The 27,550-nt window shown below is 39.2% G+C and overlaps 1 protein-coding gene across 1 annotated transcript in view; it reads right to left on the bottom strand.

Annotated features, from left to right (window-relative positions):
• Window positions 1-8,311: 8,311 nt before the first annotated feature.
• The window catches only part of LOC128652691 (vomeronasal type-2 receptor 26-like), a 29,401-nt gene continuing 10,162 nt past the window's right edge, over window positions 8,312-27,550 (bottom strand). The window contains exons 2-3 of the mRNA XM_053705621.1: window positions 23,960-24,083; window positions 8,312-9,231 (exon numbers count right to left, since the gene is read on the bottom strand). Of these exons, the coding sequence (XP_053561596.1) occupies window positions 8,312-9,231; window positions 23,960-24,083 (1,044 nt within the window). The remainder of the gene's footprint in view (window positions 9,232-23,959; window positions 24,084-27,550) is intronic.

Consider the following 27,550-nt stretch of genomic DNA (forward strand, 5'->3'; position numbering starts at 1 on the left):
TCACGCTTTTTTAAACTAACCCATTAGAATCGCTGCCCCCTCTCCTGGAAATCATCGATACCTTTGGCAGAATATCAAACTACAAGATTAATGTTTCGAAAACAGAGGCCTACTTGATATTCCTTGGACAGACGGAACAAAGACGTCTTAGGAGGTCTTATTCGTTCAAGTGGTCCACGGTCGGGATCAGACACCTGGGGGTATTCCTGTCCCATGCAAAAGACATAGTGATACAGGAAAACTACTCAACCCTACTAAAGGGGGTAGAGACTAGGTTGAAATCCAAGAAATTTGAGGAAATCTCATGGATGGGCAGAATTGCTGCACTTAAAATGATGATCCTCCCCAAATTGACTTATATAATGAGGTGTATCCCCATTCCAGTGCCAGAGCGGATCCTACGCGGCTTCCAATCAATATTTAATTCCTATGTTTGGGAAGGCAAGAGGACGAGAGTGGTGGCAACCACCCTACAGGCCCCAGTAACCAGAGGTGGACTGGGCCTACCCAATGTTCAACTATACTATCAGGCGGCCATGCTCTCGCATGTTTCAGCGTGGGGACCAGCCCTACCCCCTACTAGGTGGAGGGAGCTGGAACAAGCCTCTCTACCGGCATACACTGATCTCTCGGACCTACTATGGGTCCCCCAACATTTAGCCGCATGAATACCTGTCTCAAACCAACTTATCAAAGGCTGCCAAACAGCCTGGTTCCAACTGAGACATAACCAATTGATAGCCCCTCATCCACCCCCCATTCACCCAGTCTTGTCGCTCCTGCGGGAGCTGCCTAATGTCAGGCTTGCCTTTTGGAGGTCCCATGAGATTGCCACATTGGGAGACTTTTACCGGAATGAAAACCTCCTTTCAAATCAAGACATGATAGCTAGGTTTGACATCCCTCGTCACCTGGAATTTGATCTTACGAGACTTAGATCTCTTATGAAAGCCTGGGGATTCCTGACTGAAAAGATCAGGGCCCCCACAATTTGGGAGATCAGATGGAAAACAAACCAACAATTATACAAGCCTCTTACTGCTCACTACAAATCTCTTTTGGGGCCACCTGCCCTTGTGAAGACAAGACATATGATCTCCTGGGAAACGGAGTTGGGTTTGACCTTCACTCCCCTTGACTGGTCCAGGGCGATACAATTAACCAAAACTGCTCTCCATTGTGTCACACTCTATGAGCTTTACTTCAAGATCATTTCTAGATGGCACTTGGTGCAGACTAAACTTCGTACTCTGTATCCCAGCCACTCACCCCTGTGTTGGAGAGAGTGTGGCGAGATCGGCACACCACTTCATGTGTGGTGGTCGTGTGATCGCCTGAGACCGCTCTGGTCTAAGACCTCTGCGACCTGTGCAGCACTGGAACTCCCGACGCCCGATACCCCTGGCCTAGCCCTCCTGCATATTGGAGTAAAAAAGATTCCGAGACATAAGAGATATCTGTTGGTCTATCTGCTGACATCTGTCAAGATGTTGATAGCCAGGAACTGGAAGAAACAACAGCCCCCAAGATGGCAGGCTGTGGTTGATCACCTGCACTACATTAAATCTATGGAAGACTATGTCTTTCGGATGAACAACCAATCTGCTACCTTCAGCCAAATTTGGGAACTCTGGGAGACTCACCTCAAACTGGCTGCGTAGTTGCTCCTTCCCCTGGCTGCTGATGGCCTGCTCTGACCTGTGACCCCTATCGACCTAGAGGATGCACCCTGCTAATCCTGAGCTGAGTTGCTGGGTCATAAACTGCCCCCCCCCCTCCTCCCACACCTGATACCTCTCTTTTCCTATTTCCCCCCCACCCTCGTGGGGACATGAACGATTGAGCCTCACACCCGAACCTCCAAGCATATATACTATGTATACATACTATCTGCCACACCGACTGTCAGACACTTTAGGTATGGCACTTATAGCGATACCTTATTTAAAAAGTAAAAACTTTGTTGTCCCTTTAGAATAACCAAAACATAATAACCGAGTCCTACAGATACGCATTGGGTAATGTCTCTTTACTACTTGTGACTTCTATACTGAGTACATTGATCCTCTTTGTAGACTATTCCTCCTTAACCCGATTTTGTGTAACCCTACTAAAATTTATGTCATATGTTAATCGTGTTGTTATATGGTTTCTGCAACTTATTCTATCAATAAAAATTTATTTTGAAAAACAAAACAAAAAAAAAACCTAATCTACCCATTGCTCTGGGATTGGTTGGGTGGTGGGTTTTACTGTTGGGGGGGTCTTAGTATTTTGTAGGCTAGGGGGGTGTTTTTATTTTGGGGTGGCTTTTTTATTTTTATAGGGCTATTAGATTAGGTGTAATTGTTTTTATTTTGCATAATTTAGTGTTTGTTATTTTTTTTACTTTAGTATTTTTTTAGTTTTTGTAATTTAGTATTTTTTATTTTTAGTAATTGTAGATTATTTTTTTTAGTAGGGTTAGGTTTTTTTTAATGAGTAATTTAATTTATTTAATTTGTAGTTATTTTAAGTTAAGTCTAATAGTTATGTTTCATTTTTTTATTTCCCAGGTAAGTTTTTATTTATTTTAAAATAGGGATCTTGTAATTTTAATGTAAAGTTAGGGGGTTGTTAGGTTTAGGGGTTAATAGTTTAATTTAGTTTTGGCAATGTGGGGGGCTGGTGGTTTAGGGGTTAATAGGTTTATTTAGAGATAGTGATGTGGGAGGCCAGAGGTTTAGGGGTTAATACCTTTATTTAATGGCAGCAATGTCGGGGAGCAGCGGAATGGGGTTAATATCTTTATTATAGTGTGGGCAATGTTGGGGTGCGGGGGAATAAGGGTTAATAACTTTAGTATAGTGGCGACAATGTCGGAGAGCGGTAGAATAGGGGTTAATAAATGTTATTAGTGGTGGTGATGTCGGGAGCTGCAGATTAAGAATTAATAACTTTAATTTAGTGTTTGCGATGCGGGAGGGCCTCGGTTTAGGGGTTAATAGGTAGTTTATGGGTGTTAGTGTACTTTGTAACACTTTAGTTATGAGTTTTGTGTAACAGTTTTGTTGCGTAAAACTCATAACTGCTGCTCTCAGATGGTGGTATGGATCTTGTCGTTATAGGGTGTAACGCAAGCTTTTTAGCCTCACCGCAAAACTCGTAATAGCTGCGCTTTGGAAATCTCATGAAAAAAAATAAAAAAATTTGAGTGCAGGACTGACGTTGCGTTAGAGGCTTAAAGGCTTGCGGTACAGCTATACTGACAAGACTTGTAATGGCTGCGTTGCTGTTAAAGCACGAACGCAAAACTCGTAATCTATGTGATTGTCATTTAAGTTATTTCTTATAGAGACAGTTGGACTGATCTTTCAGGCCTATACACATGTTCCCTCAGTGATCCAAATTTTTTCCAGATTATCAGTTCTAGTAGACTTTATATTGTATTCCCTACTCTGTTTTTTTCAAATAACTGCACCATAACAGTGTTATTGCCACTAAACTAAAATTGTTATTATTGAAGTATATTTGGGTAATTTATTTGCTAAGCTGTGAGTGCGTGCACACATTGCAAGACCATTTCTACTAGAATTTGTAGAACTGGAACTTGGGCTAACAGTTGTGGCATGTGCTGAGGGCAGGTGCATTTATTAGTGCTACCCCCTTTTACACATTAAATTACTTCTCATAAAGCATTTATCTAGCCCAGGGATAGCCAACTTCCTAACTTACGGGAGCCACAGATCAGTATTTTTTTTTAAAAATAAAAAGAGGCCACAGATCAATATTTTAGAACTCTTAAGCATATAATTTGATGGCTGCAGCCAAATTATATATTTTTTTTTAAATCCAGTGGCATGGTGTCTGATTTGGGGAAGGTTGCAGGGTATCCACTATCTGCTTTCCTCCCTCTAGATGCTTCTTTTAAGTTGCGGCCATCTTGATTGTCCACCACCAGAATTCCTCAAAATACAAATCCCCCCCCCCCCACTTTTCCTTTAGGCCACAGAAGCTATTTCACATCTTCTTAGTTTTCCCTTTCCCCAGGGGCTGAAAAAAACTGGTGCAGAGGGTCACATGTGGGCCATACCTGATCTAACCAAAAGATTGATAACAGTTTTTCATTAGAAAATTATTTATGTTTATAGCTGCCGCTGAGCCTTTTCAATGCAACTACAATTAGCTATTTACATTTTAAACTGTTGCTTCAGTAAAACAATGGTGCAATACTTACCATGTGTCTGTCCTGTTTTTGTAACCAAAATCCAAATTCCTAATATGCAGCTATACATGTATTAATTAAATTAGATTCAACAGCTAAAATTATGTGAAAAACCCCAGAAAACACTTTTCAACTTATTAATGAGAAGTACCCCAAAGAGTTATTGAATGTAACACTGATTTTGCGCATGCGTAAAACAAGCTAAAATGATGCACCTGCAGTCTTGGATGGTACTAGGAAGCAGCGCCACCAAACATAAAAATCCAACATGCTCAATCAATTAAAGCTAATCAATTAATAATAGGCACTTTTATCCTAATAAAAATGTACTGAATTAAAAATCCAAATAAATACGCATGTCCATTATACTGATAATGCCCTGTTTAAATATTGTAAAGAGACATACACACACATATTGATGGTTTTGAAGCTCTACAGCTTTATTGGTCATATCACCTATTAGCATCATTACATACAATTAAAATGGATCAGTTAACTTATATGCTCTTTAACTTGTGATGTAATCACTAAAACCACAAAATTGTCATTTTTTGTTGTTGTTAATCCTGTGAAATTGCTTTTTGCATTACAAAACTGGGTGTATAACAACTATTTTATTGGCAGTTAAAGATTGCAAGCTTAAAAGGCCATAATAGTCAAAAAAAGGACATGCTCTAAGTCATTAATATGATCTAACGAATTAGAGCATATCATTATTTAACTATTATGGGTCAATAAAAAATATTAAAGTGAAGGTAAACTTTGATGAATGAAAGCCCGGTTTTTAAAAATACTATTAAAAACAGGGGCACTTTCATTCATTAAAGTTTAGAAAGCAGCCATTTTGATTAAAAACTTACCTTTGTTTTTTTCACAGTCAGAGCAGCTTCCCCCATGCAGAGATCCTCTCTTTACACGTCATCAATGACTAATCCGACTTCCTCCAATCACGGCATGGCCTCAGGCAATGACTCCCCGGGTGGAAAGCTGTCAATGGAGGAAGCCGGATTAGTCATTGATGACATGTGAAGAGAGGATCTCTGGGTACGGGAAGCTGCACTGGCTGTGAAAAGAACAAAGGTAAGTTTTTAATCAAAACAGCTGCTTTCTAAATTTTGATGAATGAAAGTGACCCTGTTTTTAATAGTATTTTTCAAAAACGGGCTTTCATTCATCAAAGTTTACCTTCACTTTAACAGCAGAAACATGTTATGATTTTGACCACTGAAAAAACACACTGACAATATATGCAGAAGTTCAGAAATCATTATCTAACAAAAACAGAGTTTGACCATCCCTTAAGTGTTTAATTATATTATGCATTGCATTATCCCTACTTCATGCCCATATACAAGGAAAATAGTAGCAATAAGCTAATTTACATTGTCTTAAATTAGAAATAACAAGATTTTTAAGACGTGTGTACCTTAAAGGGACACTAAACCCAAATTCTTTCTTTCATGATTCAGTTTCTTAAAATTGCATGCTCTAATTTACTCCTAGGCCTCTACTTATCAAGCTCCGTACTTACCTGCATTCGCCGGCCCTAATACGCCCGCCTAAGTTCGCCTAACCTTGCTGCTGTGGACCTGAATACATTCGCAAAATTTATCAATAAAGCTGTCAAGAATCCGCGCACCAAGTATGGAGCGATAAGCAGCGGACTGTGATATTTATCACTCATCGATCTCGCTGCACTTCGGCTTTTTCCCAACTTTATTGATGCCCCTGTCACTAAGCACCCACAATATACTATACTGTTTTAACCACTATACCGCTGCCCCCGGAGACCCCCCAACTAAATAAAGATTTTAACCCCTAAACCGCCTCCCGGACCCCACCGCACTATGATAAATAGATTAACCCCTAAACCGCCGCTCCCAGACCCCGCTGCAACTATAATAAATAAATATTAACCCCTAAACCACCACTTCCTGACCCCGCCGCCACCTACATTATACCTATTAACCCCTAATATGCCGCCCCCTATACTGCCGCCACCTACATAAAGTTATTAACCCCTGTTCTGCTGATCCCGGACCCCACCACAACTAAATAAATTGTTTAACCCCTAAACCGCTGCTCCTGGACCCCGCCGCCACCTATTTTAAACTTATTAACCAATATCCTGCACCCCCTATACCGCCGCACCCTACATTACATTGATTAACCCCTAAACCTAAGTCTAACACTAACACCCCCTAACTTAAATATTATTTTAATAAATCTAAATGCATATTACTATTATTAACTAAATTATTCCTATTTAAAACTAAATACGTACCTGTAAAATAAACCCTAAGATAGCTACAATATAATTAATAATTACATTGTAGCTATTTTAGGATTTATTTTTATTTTACAGGCAACTTTGTATTTATTTTAACTAGGTACAATAGTTATTAACTATTTAATAACTACCTAGCTAAAATAATTACAATATTACCTGTAAAATAAACCCTAACCTAAGTTACAATTACACCTAACACTACACTATCATTAAATTAATTAAATAAATTAAATACGATTACCTAAAATTAAATACAATTAATTCGGTGTTAGGACGTCGTTGGAAGGGGATTTATCCACGTCGGCTGGATTGAAGATGGACTCGCTCCACACCGGAAGGATGAAGATAGAAGATGCCGCTTGGATGAAGACTGTGTAGGGGGGAAGGATAGAGGTTAATAAATTTAATATAGGCGGTGGCGGTATAGGGGGTCAGGATAGGGATTAATAAGCTTAATATAGGTGGTGGCGGTATAGGGGGGCAGTATAGGGGTTAATAAGTTTAATATATGTGGCTGTGGGCTCCGGGAGCAGCGGTTTAGGGGTTAAACAATTTATTTAGTGGCAGTGGGCTCCGGGAGCGGCGGTTTAGGGGTTAAACATTTTATTAGAGTGGCGGCGGGGTCCGGGAGTGGCGGTTTAGGGGTTAATAAGTTTAATGTAGGTGGCGGTGGTGTAGGGGGGCAGGTTAGGGGTGTTTAGAATCGGGGTACATGTTAGGGTGTTAGGTGAAGACATTTCCCATAGGAATCAGTGGGATATCGGGCAGCAGCGAACATGAGCTGGATTCCTATGGGATCCGCCACCTCCAGGGCAGCGAATTGAAAACCAGGTACGCTGGGTCGGAAAAGTGCTGAGCGTACCTGGTATGAATTTGATAAATTCCAAAAGTAGTCAGATTGTGCCGAACTTACGTTCGGCACATCTGGAGTGACGTAAGAATCGATCTGTGTCAGACTGAGTCCGGCGGATCGTAGCTTACGTCACTATATTCTACTTTTGCTGGTCTGTAGGGCTTCATAAATATGGCGAATCAGCCTCGCCACAAATATGCTGCGAAATTCCATCGTATTTGCGGTTGACGGCTTGATAAATACAGGCCCTTTTATCAATTTTTCTTTGTTCTCTTTCTATCTTTATTTAAAAATCAGGAATGTGATGCATAGGAGCTGGCCCATTTTATGTTCAGCACCATGGATAGCGCTTGCTTATTGGTGGGTAAATGTCAGCCTCCAAAAAGCAAGCCCTATCCATGGTGCTGAACCTAAAATGGGCTGGCTGTTAAGATTTACATTCCGGCTTCTAAAATAAAGATAGAAAGAGAACGAAGAAAGATTGATAATAGGAGTAAATTAGAAAGTTGCTTAAAAGTTCATGCGCTATCTGAATCATGAAATAAAAAAAATTGGATTCAGTTTCCCTTTAAACTACTCTTGACTTGCAAATCCTTGTGCATTTTCCTATTAAAATAAAAGTGTTATATAATTTTAAAGCATTTATTTGCTCACACGATGTTGAATTGCTGATATGTTTGGCGAGTTTAATTTCCCTTTAAGAAACTAAAACATATAATTTCTATGAAGTGTCATAGGTCTGTGGTTTAGTGACTACTCCACCATTTAAAATTGTTTCATTCTATATGATGAACAGAAAACACAGTTTATTATGCCAGAACTATTTATATACCACACCTTAAGTATAGACTGATATATATTTAACTTGTTTCTATAACAGTTTTGTATATAGAACTAATTTTAACATCAGTGTAAAGGTGGCATGTCTAATCAAACATTAGATCATGCATACAACAGATATAATCTAGCTTCTTGTACGTTTGTGCTTTCTTTCATTTGTTAAAGCTACTCTGGTGTTCAGTTCAGGTTTTATTAGAATAATGTAACATTTTGGAAAAAAGATACAGAACAGGAGTCCAGCAGCAGAAGCCAAGATGGCAAATATTTCCACAACCACCATATATTTCCCTTTGGTGCTAAGATAGGCTGGGATGAAGGAGATCCAAACACAACAAAACACCAGCATGCTGAAGGTGATGTACTGAGCTTCATTAAATGTATCTGGTAGTTTCCTCGCCAAAAAGGCAACAAAAAAACTTAGTAAAGCCAAAAACCCTATATAGCCAATCACAAGGTAAAATGCTATGGTAGATCCTTCGTTACATTCTGCTATTATCTTCCCAACCTCTACTTGGCTATTATTGTACAGGAATGGTGGAGAGTAAAGGAGCCACACAACACATATGATGCCCTCTCCAGAAGAACAAACAAGAACTAAAGAACTGGATGTGTTCTTACCAAATTGCTTGGTTTGTTTTGGATTAGGTTTAGTAGCATTAAAGGCCAAGATAACAATAACTGTTTTGGCTAAGACACAAGAAACACCAACTGCAAAAGAATTTCCAAAGACTACTTGCCGAAGGAGGCAGGAGACCCTTGTAGGTTGTCCAATGAATAGGAAGGGACATAAAAATGATAGTATGAGGGAAAGGAGGAGGGTGTAGCTAAGATTCAGGTTGTTGGCTTTAACTATTGGAGTCTTCTTGTACTTAACAAATATTGTTAATACTATAGCTGTGAAGCCAGTGAATGCAGCAGTCATAAGAGCAAGGGTTAATCCCAATGGTTCCTCATTTGACAGAAAATCAATTTTTCTTAGAATACACTTATTCCTCTTAGCATTAGACCACTGATCCTCAGGGCAATGCCAACAGCTTTCCATATCTGAGAAAACAAAAAATAAACTCATTACAATCAAACAAGTGGATAATGTTCTTAAAGGGACAAAAAAAAATCTTTCATGATTTGGATAGAACATACAATTTTAAACAACTTTCCGATTTACTTCTCTGATCAAATATGCATCATTATCTTATTATCCTTTTCAGAAGTTACAGCATTACACTACTTGCAGCTAGCTAAACACATCTAATTAGCCAATCACAAGAGACAAGTGTGTGCAGACACCAATCAGCAGCTAGATCCTACTAGTGTAGGATATGTGCATATCCTTTATCAACAAAGGATACCTACGCCTAGATTTAGAGTTTTGCTTTAGAAGGGGTGCGTTCACTATGCATGGTTTTTTCCCCCGCACCTTTTAAACAACGCTGGTATTTAGAGTTCTCAGAAGGGCTGCGTTAGGCTCCAAAAAGGGAGCGTACAGGCATATTTACCGCCACTGCAACTCTAAATACCAGTGTTGCTTACGGACGCGGCCAGCTTCAAAAACGTGCTTGTGCACGATTCCCCCATAGGAAACAATGGGGCAGTTTGAGCTGGAAAAAAACCTAACACCTGCAAAAAAGCAGCGTTCAGCTCCTAACGCAGCCCCATTGATTCCTATGGGGAAACACTTCCTAAGTCTGCATCTAACACCCTAACATGTACCCCGAGTCTAAACACCCCTAACCTTACACTTATTAACCCCTAATCTGCCGCCCCCGCTATACCGCCGCAACCTACGTTATCCCTATGTACCCCTAATCTGCTGCCCCTAACACCGCCGACCCCTATATGATATTTATTAACCCCTAATCTGCTGCCCCCAACGTCACCGCTACCTACCTACAATTATTAACCCCTAATCTGTCGACTGGACCTCACCGCTTCTATAATAATCCGCCTCACTCCCGCCTCAAAAACCCTATAATAAATAGTATTAACCCCTAATCTGCCCTTCCTAACATCGCTGACACCTAACTTCAAGTATTAACCCCTAATCTGCTGACCGGACCTCACCACTACTCTAATAAATGTATCAACCCCTAAAGCTAAGTCTAACCCTAACACTAACACCCCCCTAACTTAAATATAATTTAAATCTAACGAAATAAAATAATTCTTATTAAATAAATTAATCCTATTTAAAGCTAAATACTTACCTGTAAAATAAACCCTAATATAGCTACAATATTATTAATAATTATATTGTAGCTATTTTAGAATTAATATTTATTTTACAGGCAACTTTGTATTTATTTTAACCAGGTACAATAGCTATTAAATAGTTAATAACTATTTAATGGCTACCTAGTTAAAATAATTACAAAATTACATGTAAAATAAAACCTAACCTAAGTTACAATTAAACCTAACACTACACTATCAATAAATTAATTAAATAAACTATCTACAATTATCTACAATTAAATCAACTAAACTAAATTACAAAAAAAAAACAAACACTAAATTACAAAAAAAACAAAACACTAAATTACAAAAAAGAAAAAAAGATTACAAGAATAATTACACCTACTCTAAGCCCCCTAAAAAAATAACAAAGCCCCCCAAAATATCAAAATGCCCTTCCCTATTCTAAAATAAAAATTTTACAGCTCTTTTACCTTACCAGCCCTTAAAAGGGCCTTTTGCGGGGCATGCCCCAAAGAAAACAGCTCTTTTGCCTGTAAAAAAACATACAATACCCCCCCACAACCCACCACACACATAACCCTAATCTAACCCAAACCCCCCTTAAAAAACCTAACACTCAGACCCTGAAGATCTTCCTACCTTATCTTCACCATGCCGGGTATCACCGATCCGTCCAGAAGAGGGTCTAAAATCTTCATCCTATCCGGCAAGAAGAGGTCCAGAAGAGGGTCCGAAGTCTTCATCCTATCTGGCAAGAAGAGGGCATCCGGACCGTTAGACATCTTCATCCAGGCGGCATCTTCTATATTCTTCGATCCGGCGCGGAGCGGGACCATCTTGAAGCAGCCGACGCGGATCCATCCTCTTCTAACGACGTCCTAAGTCCGAATGAAGGTTCCTTTAAATGATGTCATCCAATATGGCGTCCCTCGAATTCCGATTGGCTGATAGGATTCTATTAGCCAATCGGAATTAAGATAGGAAAAATCTGATTGGCTGATTGAATCAGCCAATCAGATTCAAGTTCGATCGGATTGGCTGATCCAATCAGATAATCAGATTGAGCTTGCATTCTATTGGCTGATCGGAACAGCCAATAGAATGCGAGCTCAATCTGATTGGCTGATTGGATCAGCCAATTCGATTGAACTTGAATCTGATTGGCCTGGATGAAGATGTCTACCGGTCCGGATGCCCTCTTCTTGCCGAATAGGATGAAGACTTTGGACCCTCTTCTGGACCTCTTCTTGCCGGATAGGATGAAGACTTCGGACCCTCTTCTGGACGGATCGGTGATACCCGGCATGGTGAAGATAAGGTAGTAAGATCTTCAGGGGCTTAGTGTTAGGTTTTTTAAGCGAGGTTTGGGTTAGATTAGGGGTATGTGGGTGGTGGGTTGTAATGTTGGGGGGGTATTGTATGTTTTTTTACAGGCAAAAGAGCTGTTTTCTTTGAGGCATGCCCCACAAAAGGCCCTTTTAAGGGCTGGTAAGGTAAAAGAGCAGTAAAATTTTTATTTTAGATTAGGGTAGGGCATTTTTTTATTTTGGGGGGCTTTGTTATTTTTTTAGAGTGCTTAGAGTAGGTGTAATTAGTTTAAAATTCTTGTAATCTTTTTTTATTTTTTGCAATTTAGTGTTTGTATTTCTTTGTAATTTAGTGTTTGTTTTTTTTTGTAATTTAGTGTATTTAATTAATTTATTGATAGTGTAGTGTTAGGTTTAATTGTAACTTAGGTTAGGATTTATTTTACAGGTAATTTTGTAATTATTTTAACTAGGTAGCTATTAAATAGTTATTAACTATTTAATAGCAATTGGACCTGGTTAAAATAAATACAAAGTTGCCTGTAAAATAAATATTAATCCTAAAATAGCTACAATATAATTATTATTTATATTGTAGCTATATTAGATTTTATTTTACAGGTAAGTATTTAGCTTTAAATATGAATAATTTATTTAATAAGATTTATTTTATTTCATTAGATTTAAATTATATTTAACTTAGGGGGGTGTTAGTGTTAGGGTTAGACTTAGCTTTAGGGGTTAATACATTTATTACAGTAGCGGTGAGGTCCGGTCAGCAGATTAGGGGTTAATACTTGAAGTTAGGTGTCGGCGATGTTAGGGAGGGCAGATTAGGGGTTAATACTATTTATTATAGGGTTTTTGAGGCAGGAGTGAGGCGGATTAGGGGTTAATGCATTTATTATAGTAGCGGTGGGGTCCGGTCGGCAGATTAGGGGTTAATAATTGTAGGTAGGTAGCGGCGACGTTGGGGGGGGGGCAGATTAGGGGGTAATAAATATTATGATGGGGTCGGCGATGTTAGGGGCAGCAGATTAGGGTTACATAGGGATAATGTAGGTTGCGGCGGTGTGCGGTCGGCAGAATAGGGGTTAAAAAAAATTTAATAGAGTGGCGGTGATGTGGGGGGCCTCGGTTTAGGGGTATATAGGTAGTTTATGTAGTTTATGGGTGTTAGTGTACTTTAGAGCACACTAGTTAAGAGCTTTATGAACCGGCGTTAGCCCAGAAATCTCTTAACTTCTGGCTTTTTTCTGCGGCTGGAGTCTTATCGTTAGATTTCTAACGCTCACTTCAGCCAAGACTCTAAATACCAGCGTTAGAAAGATCCCATTGAAAAGATAGTATACGCAATTGACGTAAGGGGATCTGCGGTATGGAAAAGTTGCGGCTGGAAAGTGAGCGTTAGACCTTTACCTACAAGACTATAGACTACAAGAAAATAGAAGTGAATTCAAAAGTATCTTAAATTTACATTTTATCTGAATCATGCAAGTTTAATGTGACTTTCTATGTCTTTCATAAATGGGAAATAAATATCTAAGAAATAAATCTTAGAGACAATGGAAGTTTGTGTGCAATATTTTTTGGAATCATTTTTATTAGACAGTGTTAATATGAGTGTAACTGTACTTTGTAATGTATTTTTGAAGTGTTTTGGGCACATTTTTAATTTCACAACACAGTAACCACAGCTCTGAAATCGCGGTAAGGATTCTATAGTTGGTCAAGATTGCGTTGGCAAAATCGCTATTTGCCTCCACTTGTAATATCAGTGCAATTTCAACGGTGTGCAAACAATTGTGAAAAGCCTAGCACAATTGTTTGCGTACCACTTGTAATCTAGCACTAAATTGGTTACAAATAACCGCCTAGATTTAGAGTTTGGCATTAGCCGTCAAAAGCAGCGTTAAGGGCTCCTAACGCTGCTTTTGGCCGCCCGCTGGTATTTATAGTCGGCCAGGTAAAGGTGTACCGCTCACTTTCAAACCGCGACTTTTCCATACCGCATATCCCCTTAAACCAATTGCATATCCTATCTTTTTAATAAGATCTGCCTAACCCTGGTATTTAGAGTCTTGGAAGAAGTGAGCGTTACACCTCTACCGACAAGACTCCTAACGCCCATGAAAAGGCTGTAGTTAAGAGCTTTATGGGCTAACACCGGTATATAAAGCTCTTAACTACAGTGCTATAAAGTACTATTGTACCTAGTTAAAATAAATACAAAGTTGCCTGTAAAATAAATATAAATCCTAAAATAGCTACAATGTAACAATGAGTTATATTGTAGCTACATAAGGGTTTATTTTACAGGTAAGTATTTAGCTTTAAATAGGATTAATTTATTTAATAAGAGTTAATTTATTTTGTTTAATTTAAATTATATTTAACTTAGGGGGTGTTAGGGTTAAGGTTAGACTTAGCTTTAGGGGTTAATAACTTTATTAGAGTAGTGGCGAGGTCCGGTCAGCAGATTAGGGGTTAATAAGTATATTAGGTGGCGGCGATGTTGGGGGGCAGATTAGGGGTTAATAAATATTATGTAGGTGTCGGCGATGTTGGGGACAGCAGATTAAGGGTTCATAGGGATAATGTAGGTTGCGGCGGTGTCCGGAGCGGCAGATTAGGGGTTAATTGTGTAATGCAGGTATCAGCGATAGCGGGGTCGGCAGATTAGGGGTTAATAAGTGTAAGGTTAGGGGTTCAAGTTAGGGTGTTAGGTGCAGACTTAGAAAGTGTTTCCCCATAAGAAACAATGGGGCTGCGTTGGGAGCTTAACGCTGCTTTTTTGCAGGTGTTAGGTTTTTTTTCAGCCCAAACTGCCCCATTGTTTCCTATGGGGGAATTGTGCACGAGTACGTTTTGCCAGCTTAACGCTACCGTAAGCAACACTAGTATTGAGGGTTGAAGTGGCGGTAAAATCGGCTCAACACTCCCTTTTTGGAGCCTAATGCAGCCCTTCAGACAACTCTAAATACCAGCGTTGTTTGGAAGCAGTGGTAGGAAAAAAAAGCAGCGTTAGCTACGTGGGTCTTTACCGACAAAACTCTAAATCTACGTGAACTTCTTTAGCTTATTTTATCATGTTAAATAGCTGCTTTTGTTTGTTGTATTTCAATACCTAAGTATTTGCTGTGGAAAAGCTGTGTAAACATAGCCAGGAGAATAAATTACACTCCCAGTGGGGTGGTAGTAGAGATCAGTCATCAAATGTTTATTTTCACTTGTTCTCTCTAAGTACAGAGATAATTACGCTGTTATCTCTAAGTTAACAGAGACAACATAAGGATGGTGTTTGTGTGTTTATGATAATGTGTGTGCGTGTCTGTGTGTGTGTGCGTGTGAGAATGTGTGTGTGTGTGCATGTGTATATTTGTGTGTGTGAGAATGTGTGTACCTGTCTGTGTGTGTGTGAGAATGTGTGTGTGTGCATGTGTATATGTGTGAATGTGAGTGTGTGTGTGAGAATGTGTGTATGCGTGTCTGTGTGTAAGAATGTGTGTGTGTGTGTGTGTGCATGTGTATATGTGTGTATGTGAGTGTGTGTGTAAGAATATGTGTGTGCATGTGTGTCTGTGTGAGAATGTGTGTGTGTGTGTGCATGCGTGTCTGTGTGAGAATGTGTGTGTGTGTGTGTGTATGTGTGTCTGTGAGAATGTGTCTGTGTGTACATGTGTGTCTGTGTGAAAATGTGTGTGTGTATGTGTGTGAGAATGTGTGTGTGCATGTGTGCATGTGTGTCTGTGTGAGAACGTGTGTGTGTGTGCATGTGCATGTGTGTCTGTGTGAGAATGTGTGCATGTGTGTCTGTGTGAGAATGAGTGTTTGTGTGCATGTGTGTCTGTGAGAATGTGTGTGTGTGTGTGCATGTGTGTCTATGTGAGAATGTGTGTGTGTGTGTGTGTGTGTGTGCATGTGTGTCTCTGTGAGAATGTGTGCATGTGTGTCTGTGAGAATGTGTGTGTGTGTGTGTGCATGCGTGTCTATGTGAGAATGTGTGTGTGTGTGCATGTGTATATGTGTGTTAGGAGAATTGATAGTCTTGCAAGCTGAACCCATTTTAACGGGGTTTGGTTTCAATGAGCAAAACTAAGTACAACCCCAATTCTAATAAAAGTTGGGACAGTATGGAAAATGCAAAAAACAAAATCAAAGCGTAATTTGGAAAATTCAACTCACTCTGTACTTAAAAAACATTATTGACACATTATTAACACATTATTTGATGTTTTAGTTTGTAAATGTAATGCATTTTTTAAAATATACACTCATTTAAAATCTGATGACTCCAACACGTCAGGGGCAATTTATAACTAATAGCGATGTGACAAGTTGAAATAAGAAGGTGATGTGAAACAAGTAAGGCAGTTGTTTAATCATAGTATATAAGGAACCTCTAAAAAGGCCTAGTCCTTCAAGAGCAAGGATGGGTTGAGGCTCGCCAATCTGCCAACAGACCCCTCGGTGAATGATCTAACACTTTGAGAACAACATTTCCCAAAGACAAATCGGTAGGATTTGGGGCATTTCACCTTCTATAGTGCACAATATAATTAAAAGATTCAAGGAATCCGGTCAAATCTCGGTGCGGTAGGCAAGCCCGAAAAAACACTTCTGAATGCGCGTGATCTCCAATCCCTCAGGCATCACTGTCTCAAAAACCATCATGAGTCTGTAAAGGATATCCTGACATGGGCTCGGGAATACTTTGGTAAACCATTCACCGCTGCATGCACAGATGCAAGTTAAGGCTTCACTATGCAAAGCAGAAGCCATACATCAACACTGTCCATGTAAAACAGATTTAGCAGAGAAGCTTAAGCACGTCTAAAATTGATTAAGTGCACCCTATACCTTCAATGGAGATCGTAACAATGCAAAATATTGCTGGTATTATGCGTCAAGGTGTTTGACTAGGAAGTACTCAAAGTATATCTATATACTTATATGTGCATTTATGCGTTTATATGTGTAAATATGTATGTGCACATATACTCTACATACATATATATATGTACACACATATATAGAAATATATATATAGAAATGTATACACAAACACACACACACACACACACACACACATATATATATATAGACTCCCATAGAAAAAGGAACTCACTGGACTTTAACAAAATTTCCTCAGAGTTTCTTTGGGGACACTTTCTGTTTTATGTTTTGACATTTGACAAAGGTGTTAATATAACACCGAAACGTTATGTCTTGGTAATACTTGTTTGAATTAAAATCGGATATTTTGTTAAAGTCCAGTAAGTGCCTTTTTCTATGGGAGACTGTTTACAATAATTTAAAGTGCACCCTGGCGGTTGTGACATTTTGTAAGACTGTGCTTATAATTACTGGGAGACTGATATATATATATATATATATATATATATATATATATATAAAACATCAAAAAAATAACATCAAAAAAAGACCTTGCACTCGCTGGGTTTTTTAACAAACTTTTTACTTGGCAAAATTAGTGACGTTTCGGGGACAGTGTATCCCCTTCCTCAGACAGTGAATGCTTCAAACATTAGTGAATTTATACAAACAAACAAATAACCCCTCCCCCCAAGTAGCCAAAAAAAAACGCCAAAAGTGTTGCTATGGTGACCATATGTCACAAAAGTGAACATCATATATAGGCTGCAATACAAGCGATCAATGCTGTGACAGTGCAAATATTCATATTAAAAGACCTATGGCAATAAAACATGGCAAACAGATTAACATTCCACAGCCATGGAAATCACGACATGCCCCTTATAACCGTTATTATCTCGGGGGCCAACCAGATTAAAGCCTCAAGTGTGTTACATAGATGGTCAGGCACAAAGTACATATCTGTGTACAAACTCACAACCTACCATGATTGCAAAACAAACAAAGTTCTAATGCCGATCGCCGTGTCCCACGCCACCGCATCTGCACCCGCACTAGGAAAGACAGGTAAACCCGGAAGTGCATCGTCCAATCACGTGTGCGGCAATGCACCAATCACCCGGGTTGCGGTTGGGGTTGCCATGGCGATGGGTCACAACGATCCAAATAGAAACAAAGAAACAAGTGAACGATATTCTATAGCAAATTGGCTACTAAGCATATTTAACAGCAGAACACTGCACCCTATCATCGTTATAACACATATCAATCTATACTAATAATGCGCACAGCTACAGTGACTATACCACTACTATGAAGATAATCATAATATATACAACATGACAATCCTGCCGTAATATGATAGGGGTATATTAATATCATACACTGACCCTAAAGCGCATATCTTTCAACACTCATAGTGAGCGCTACTACAGGGACTATACCACTACTGTACAGTTGCTATAAAATATATACAGGTTACCATGATGAGGGTATCTACAAATCTGATACACGGTAGTACCGCCCATTGGAAGAAGGAGTTCTTAGATGGGAGACCCCACATCCCATGAACCATCCCAAGAGAAAGTACCCAAACACCCCAAAGAATAAAAATAACCCGGATAGTGAATGAAAAACACAAACTGTGAATATAATGAGGGATAAAAAACAAAAACAAAAATAAGATAAAACGAAATAAGAAAAAAGAAAAATACAAGATAGAAAATAAACTAGGAGATGATAAAAAGAATAGACACCGAGAACAAAAAAAGGACAATAGGACAAAAATAGAAGGAACGAGAAGGGAAGAAAAAGGGAAAGAAAAAAGGAAGAAAAAAAGGAGAAGTAAAAGGCAAAAAGAAGAAGAAAAAAGAAAAGGGGAGAGAAAAAAACAGAGTAGAAAAAAAGAAGGAAAAAGAAAAAAAGAAAAAAAGAAAAAACAGAAAAAAACAGTAAAAAGACAAGGTATCACCAAAGCACAAATGAGGCAGAATAGAAAGTGAACAACAAGAAAGGAATAAAATATAAGCTAGTAACCAACAAAACATCGAATGGAGTGTGGACTCTCAGGTAGATCAGGATAACATGGACTCTCATGTTCAGTAAGGCAGATCTCCATGAGGGCTGGATCAAATTTACAAGAAACAATGCCAGTCAAACATAGTATTGAGTCCATGTGGTTGCAGGGTATTTAAACGAAAGATCCATTTGGCCTCAACTTGTAGGAGAAGTGTATCCCTATCACCCCCCCCGCCTTAATGGGGGGACATGATCAATTAGGGTGAATCTCAGATCATGGAGTCCATGGCCTTTCTCCACAAAATGCCGGGCCACAGGTTGATCACTACAGCCCTTCTTAAGAGCCGTTCTGATGGATGACCTGTGGTTAGCGAACCTGGTCCGGGCATCGTCAGTTGTTTTTCCCACATAGAATCGCCCACAGCTGCAATTTAGTAGGTATACCACATGAGAGGTACGATGTGCCTTGTACGATGTGACTTGTACGATGTGCCAGTGTTCTCTTAGTGTTACACCTAAGGCTCTAGTTGAGGGACTATAAACCGTGGTAAAAGTCATCCGCTGCTCATCTGTAGGATCGGTTCGGGTAGACATTGTGGTATCATTTTCCACTCCCGTTCTGCTCTGTTTGACAAGGTGCGGATTATATCCTCGTTGTACAAATCGTTGCTGCATCTCATCAAGTTGCTGGTGTCTTCTGGTCTCATCACTATTGTTTCTTGCGGCCCGCTGCAGTTGGGCTTTTGGGATAGCCCTGAGGAGTGCTGTTGGATGGTTACTTGTGGCGTGTAGGATAGAGTTCCTGTCCGTGGGTTTCCTAAACAACGAGGTACCCAAATAACTGCTCTCTGTTTTGAAGATGTTTAGGTCCAGGAACTCAATACTTTCCAAATCATATTTGAGTTTGAGTTTCACTGGATTATTGAGTGAATTCAGTTCTTCAAACCATCCTTCCAACTCTGTAGCTGTACCCCTCCAAATAATTAGCAGGTCGTCTATATACCGTTTATAGTATATTATTCCTGGATTCTGGTATATCTTCATCACATGTAGTTCATAGTGCTCCATGTATAAATTGGCCAATGAGGGGGCCACGTTTGATCCCATGGCCGTACCTGATATTTGTTGATGGTACTTTCCCTCAAACCTGAAATAGTTGAGACGTAGGCTCAGGTCTAGCAGTTTTATAAGGAAGTCTCTAGGGGGACCAATATAGGGATGTTTGTCCAAAGCATCAGCCACATACTGTTTCCCAGTCTCATGTGGAATAATTGTATATAAACTATTTACATCTGTTGTGACCAAGATATATGGCTCCTCGAACTTGATAGTTTTCAGTTCTGCAATCAGCTGTGACGAATCCCTAATGTATGATCCCAGGACCAACGTTTGGACATCCCCACCGCAACCAGAGGTTCAAGATTAGGCACGTGCTGACGTGCACCACCTCTCATGTGGTATACCTACTAAATTGCAGCTGTGGGCGATTCTATGTGGGAAAAACAACTGACGATGCCCGGACCGGGTTCGCTAACCACAGGTCATCCATCAGAACGGCTCTTAAGAAGGGCTCTAGTGATCAACCTGTGGCCCGGCATTTCGTGGAGAAAGGCCATGGACTCCATGATCTGAGATTCACCCTAATTGATCATGTCCCCCCATTAAGGCGGGGGGGGTGATAGGGATACACTTCTCCTACAAGTTGAGGCCAAATGGATCTTTCGTTTAAATACCCTGCAACCACATGGACTCAATACTATGTTTGACTGGCATTGTTTCTTGTAAATTTGATCCAGCCCTCATGGAGATCTGCCTTACTGAACATGAGAGTCCATGTTATCCTGATCTACCTGAGAGTCCACACTCCATTCGATGTTTTGTTGGTTACTAGCTTATATTTTATTCCTTTCTTGTTGTTCACTTTCTATTCTGCTTCACTTGTGCTTTGGTGATACCTTGTCTTTTTACTGTTTTTTTCTCTGTTTTTTCTTTTTTTCTTTTTTTCTTTTTCCTTCTTTTTTTCTACTCTGTTTTTTTCTCTCCCCCTTTTCTTTTTTCTTCTTCTTTTTGCCTTTTACTTCTCCTTTTTTTCTTCCTTTTTTCTTTCCCTTTTTCTTCCCTTCTCGTTCCTTCTATTTTTGTCCTATTGTCCTTTTTTTGTTCTCGGTGTCTATTCTTTTTATCATCTCCTAGTTTATTTTCTATCTTGTATTTTTCTTTTTTCTTATTTCGTTTTATCTTATTTTTGTTTTTGTTTTTTATCCCTCATTATATTCACAGTTTGTGTTTTTCATTCACTATCCGGGTTATTTTTATTCTTTGGGGTGTTTGGGTACTTTCTCTTGGGATGGTTCATGGGATGTGGGGTCTCCCATCTAAGAACTCCTTCTTCCAATGGGCGGTACTACCGTGTATCAGATTTGTAGATACCCTCATCATGGTAACCTGTATATATTTTATAGCAACTGTACAGTAGTGGTATAGTCCCTGTAGTAGCGCTCACTATGAGTGTTGAAAGATATGCGCTTTAGGGTCAGTGTATGATATTAATATACCCCTATCATATTACGGCAGGATTGTCATGTTGTATATATTATGATTATCTTCATAGTAGTGGTATAGTCACTGTAGCTGCGTGCATTATTAGTATAGATTGATATGTGTTATAACGATGATAGGGTGCAGTGTTCTGCTGTTAAATATGCTTAGTAGCCAATTTGCTATAGAATATCGTTCACTTGTTTCTTTGTTTCTATTTGGATCGTTGTGACCCATCGCCATGGCAACCCCAACCGCAACCCGGGTGATTGGTGCAATGCCGCACACGTGATCGGACGATGCACTTCCGGGTTTACTTGTCTTTCCTAGTGCGGGTGCAGTTGCGGTGGCGTGGGACACGGCGATCGGCATTAGAACTTTGTTTGTTTTGCAATCATGGTAGGTTGTGAGTTTGTACACAGATATGTACTTTGTGCCTGACCATCTATGTAACACACTTGAGGCTTTAATCTGGTTGGCCCCCGAGATAATAACGGTTATAAGGGGCATGTCGTGATTTCCATGGCTGTGGAATGTTAATCTGTTTGCCATGTTTTATTGCCATAGGTCTTTTAATATGAATATTTGCACTGTCACAGCATTGATCGCTTGTATTGCAGCCTATATATGATGTTCACTTTTGTGACATATGGTCACCATAGCAACACTTTTGGCGGGTTTTTTTGGCTAATTGGGGGGAGGGGTTATTTGTTTGTTTGTATAAATTCACTAATGTTTGAAGCATTCACTGTCTGAGGAAGGGGATACACTGTCCCCGAAACGTCACTAATTTTGCCAAGTAAAAAGTTTGTTAAAAAACCCAGCGAGTGCAAGGTCTTTTTTTGATGTTATATTTAATTCCACTAGCACCCTGGTTGCTGCAAGTAAGTGAGAGTGCACATCTTTGCTAAACGGATATATATATATATATATATATGTATGTATGTATGTGATGTAATATATAATGTCATTGTAACATGTTGTGTAACATATTGTATTAAAAATATTGATTTCATTTTATTTAAGCATTATTTAAGAACACCTCTAAACATGAAACATTATTTTATCAATTCCATTTATTAAGTAATTATTATTGTAATTAGTATCCTTTTATTGTTTTAAGAAAAGTGTAAAGGTTTTAGGTACTCTATAAGAAATACTTTCAGCTGTAAAGCAGTTGTATATGTTTTAAGTATAACAAAAGTCAATTATATATATATATACAGTTGCAAGAAAAAGTATGTGAACCCTTTGGAATGATATGGATTTCTGCACAAATTGGTCATAAAATGTGATCTGATCATCATCTAAGTCACAACAATAAACAATCACAGTCTGCTTAAACTAATAACACACAAAGAATGAAATGTTTTTATTGAACATAGCATGTAAATATTCACAGTGCAGGTGGAAAAAGAATGTGAACCCTTGGATTTAATAACTGGTTGAACCTCCTTTGGCAGCAATAACTTCAACCAAACATTTCCTGTAGTTGCAGATCAGACGTGCACAAGGTCAGGAGTAATTATTGACCATTCCTCTTTACAGAACTGTTTCAGTTCAGCAATATTCTTGGGATGTCTGGTGTGAATCGCTTTCTTGAAGTCATGCCACAGCATCTTAATCGGGTTGAGGTCAGGACTCTGACTGGGCTACTTCAGAAGGCGTATTTTCTTCTGTTTAAGCCATTCTGTTGTTGATTTACTTCTATGCTTTGGGTCATTGTCCTGTTGCAACACCCATCTTCTGTTGAGCTTCAGCTGGTAGACAGATGGCCTTAAGTTCTCCTGCAAAATGTCTTGATAAACTTGGGAATTAATTTTTCCTTCGATGATAGCAATCTGTCCAGGCCCTGCAAAGCAGCCCCAAACCATGATGCCCCCACCACCATACTTCACAGTTGGGATGAGGTTTTGATGTTGGTGTGCTGTGCCTCTTTTTCACCACACATAGTGTTGTGTGTTTCTTCCAAACAACTCAACTTTGGTTTCATCTTTCCACAGAATATTTTGCCAGTACTGCTGTGGAACATCCAGGTTCTCTTGTGCAAACTGTAAACGTGCAGCAATGTTTTGTTTGGAAAGCAATGGCTTCCTCTGTGGTATCCTCCCATGAATTCCATTCTTGTTTAGTGTTTTACGTATTGTAGATTCGCTAACAGGGATGTTAGGATTTGCCAGTGACTTTTGTAAGTCTTTAGCTGACACTCTAGGATTCTTCTTCACCTCATTGAGCAGTCTGCGCTGTGCTCTTGAAGTCATCTTTACAGGATGGCCACTTCTAGGGAGAGTAGCAGCAGTGCTGAACTTACTTCAGACAATTTGTCTTACCGTGCACTGATGAACAGCAAGGCTTTTGCAGATACTTTTATAACCCTTTCCAGCTTTATGCAAGTCAGCAATTCTTAATCGTAGGTCTTCTGAGAGCTCTTTTGTGCGAGGCATCATTCACCTCAGGCAATGCTTCTTGTGAAAAGCAAACCCAGAACTGGTGTGTGTTTTTTATAGGACAGGGCAGCTGTAACCAACACCTCCAATCTCATCTCATTGATTGGACTCCAGTTGGCTTACATCTCACTCCAATTAGCTCTTGGAGATGTCATTAGTCTAGTAACCTCAGGAATGAGAAGGTTTAAGTGCCACAAAGGAGAGCTAAATGATGGATGTTACCTTCTTTTGGGCTGTGTGTAATTGTGCTCAGCTGTTCACAGATAAATAAAACCTATAACACTACATAATGTTGTTGCTTAAATAGCAGTGTAAACTTCATCTGAGCTATTTCTATTAACATTCTATTAGAAATCAATGGTTACTGACCAGTGGTGTTAGTAATCTCTCCCTCTGGACATGGGATACAGTTGTGACAACACTTGGCCTTTCCTTTTTCATAAACCTTCACATATCCCGGCAGACAACTCTCACTGCATACAGACCGAGGAACCTAAGATCACATGACACTGTCAACTATTATGGTGTCTAACTTGAATTATATGTCACATTTTACTTAACAAATTCCATGCATATGAAGGAGCACTATTGAAACGCTAAAACATTTAGGTTAGAGCTGTTTATTGTTAGGAGGAAATGCTTAACTATTAAACTTTCATGATTCAGATAGAACATGTATTTTTTTCAGTTTACTTATATCATCTAGTTTGCTTTGCTTTCTTGGTATCTTTTGATAAAGTTTGTTTGCATGCAAGCAATTTATTGTGTTGAGATACACACGCTAAATTCCAGCACTGGAGTGAAAGCATTAAATAGCTTGCCCAATATAGGCTATAAAAATAGAATATTAAAAAAACAATCAATTCCAAGAAAACACGTTTTACACAGTGTAACGTTACAAAAATAAAAAGCACTTTGGAAAAACTAGAAAACCACAGCTAATGTCTTCTATGATATATTATTATTTACACACTTACTAAAAAAACATGCCAAAAACTAGAAGCATTTTTATATAATCGCGAGATTGTGTGTGTGAAAGTGTAACAAGTTACTTACCCCAGCACCCCTTTAAATACAACAAGCCACCGCAGTGAAACTGTCCGGGCATCCACGCTCTCCCGGGTAGCTCCGCCCCCGACCCGGGAGAGCGTGGATGCCCGGCCAGTTTCACTGCGGTGGCTTGTTGTATTTAAAGGGGTGCTGGGGTAAGTAACTTGTTACACTTTTTTGGTCTGAGGACGGACGCTACGCGTCCGAAAACGTTCACAATTAAAAAGTAACTGAAATAAGGATCCCTTAGAGTGCGCTTTTTTCTTATCTTTATTTGCTGTTTTGCTGCACCCAGGGCATTGTGTTACATCGTCAGCTTGGAGTGCAATCTTCTTCTATTTATATATATATATATATATATATATATATATATATATATATATATATATAGGGTTTGATTAAATAACCCCAAGAGCTAGTGGTCCCATGAAACTACTTAGTCGCCCACTTTTTCAATGTGTCATACGAAAACTTGTAATTCACCGTTATATACTTTTATTACACATTTGTATTATTCTCTTACCTAAAAAGAGATATTTTTTCTTCAAATGCCAGCGAGCTGAAACAGGAATAGACAGGCGCACAGACAGTCAGGGACAGACAGTCAGACACACACACACAGGTACACACATACATATACATACAGCCACAAAACACACACACACACAAATACAGACACACACACAAAACACACACATGCACAGATACAGACAAATACATATACAGATACACAACAGTAATTTGTAGCTTATAAAATGTAAAATATCTCCACACTCCTCTCACAAAGGCAGGCAGCTCATTTAGGACCAGATGGGCATCTCAGTCAGTATATAAAGTGGGATCTGAGAAACAAAAGAGGCTTCACATTGGATAGAATAACACAAATGTTATAAATTAAGGCAGTAGAGGAAATTTGTACTCACAGACACCATCGATATATAAAACCTGGGTGAGATTGTATGCACACAATTGAAGATCCAAGATGTATTTGGCCAGGAGATTTATGTAACCAGGAGATTTATGTAACCAGGAGATTTATGCACCTAGGAGATTTATGTAACCAGGAGATTTATGCACCTAGGAGATTTATGTAACCAGGAGTTTTATGCACCTAGGAGATTTATGTAACCAGGAGATTTAAGTAGCCATGAGATTTATGTAGCCAGGAGATTTATGCACCTAGGAGATTTATGTAACCAGGAGATTTATGCACCTAGGAGATTTATGTAACCAGGAGTTTTATGCACCTAGGAGATTTATGTAACCAGGAGATTTAAGTAGCCAGGAGATTTATGTAGCCAGGAGATTTATGCACCTAGGAGATTTATGTAACCAGGAGATTTATATACCTAGGAGATTTATGTAGCCAGGAGATTTATGTAACTAGGAGATTTATGTAGCCAGGAGATTTATGTAACTAGGAGATTTATGTAGCCAGGAGATTTATGTAACCAGAAGATGTATGTAGCCAGGAGATTTATGTAGCCAGGAGATTAATGTAACCAGAAGATTTATGTAACCAGGAGATTTATGTAGCCAGGAGATTTATGTAACTAGGAGATTTATGTAGCCAGGAGATTTATGTAACCAGGAGATTTATGTAGCCAGGAGATTTATGTAACCAGGAGATTTATGTAGCCAGGAGATTTATGTAACTAGGAGATTTATGTAGCCAGGAGATTTATGTAACCAGGAGATTTATGTAGCCAGGAGATTTATGTAACCAGGAGATTTATGTAACCAGGAGATTTATGTTACCAGGAGATGTATGGAGCCAGGAGATGTATGTAACCAGGAGATTTATGTAGCCAGGAGATTTATGTAACCAGGAGATTTATGTAGCCAGGAGATTTATGTAACTAGGAGATTTATGTAGCCAGGAGATTTATGTAACCAGAAGATGTATGTAGCCAGTAGATTTATGTAACCACAAGATTTATGTAGCCAGGAGATTTATGTAACCAGGAGATTTATGTTACCAGGAGATGTATGGAGCCAGGAGATTTATGTAACCAGGAGATTTATGTAGCCAGGAGATTTATGTAACCAGGAGATTTATGTTACCAGGAGATGTATGTAGCCAGGAGATTTATGTAGCCAGGGGATTTATGTAGCCAGGGGATTTATGTAGCCAGGAGATTTATGCAGCCAGGAGATTTAAGTAGCCAGACAATGTATGGGGCCAGGAGATTTATGTAACCAGGAGATTTATATAGCCAGGAGATTTATATACCTAGGAGATTTATGTAGCCAGGAGATTTACGGAGCCAGGAGATTTATGATCCAGGAGATTTATGTAGCGGGAGCTGTATGGAGCCAGGAGATTTATGTAACCAGGAGATTTACGGAGCCAGAAGATTTATGATCCAGGAGATTTATGTAGCGGGAGCTGTATGGAGCCAGGGGATTTATGTAACCAGGAGATTTATGTAGCCAGGAGATTTATGTAACCAGAAGATGTATGTAGCCAGGAGATGTATGGAGCCAGGGGATTTATGTAACCAGAAGATGTATGTAGCCAGGAGATGTATGGAGCCAGGAGATATATAGAGCCAGAAGATTTATGATCCAGGAGATTTATGTAGCCAGGAGATTTATGTAACTAGGAGATTTATTTAGCCAGGAGATGTATGGAGCCAGGAGATTTATGTAACTTGAGATTTATGTAGCCAAGAGATTTATGTGACCAGGAGATTTATGTAGCCAGGAGATTTATGTAACTTGAGATTTATGAAGCCAGGAGATTTAAGTAACCAGGAGATTTATGTAACCAGGAGATTTATGGAGCCGGGAGATGTATGTAGCCAGGAGATTTATATAGCCAGAAGCTGTACGTAGCCAGAAGATTTATGTAACCAGGAGATTTATGTAACCAAGAGATTTATGTAGCCAGGAGATTTATGCAGCCAG

Source organism: Bombina bombina, chromosome 3 (genome assembly GCF_027579735.1).
Source record: "Bombina bombina isolate aBomBom1 chromosome 3, aBomBom1.pri, whole genome shotgun sequence".
Taxonomy (NCBI): domain Eukaryota; kingdom Metazoa; phylum Chordata; class Amphibia; order Anura; family Bombinatoridae; genus Bombina; species Bombina bombina.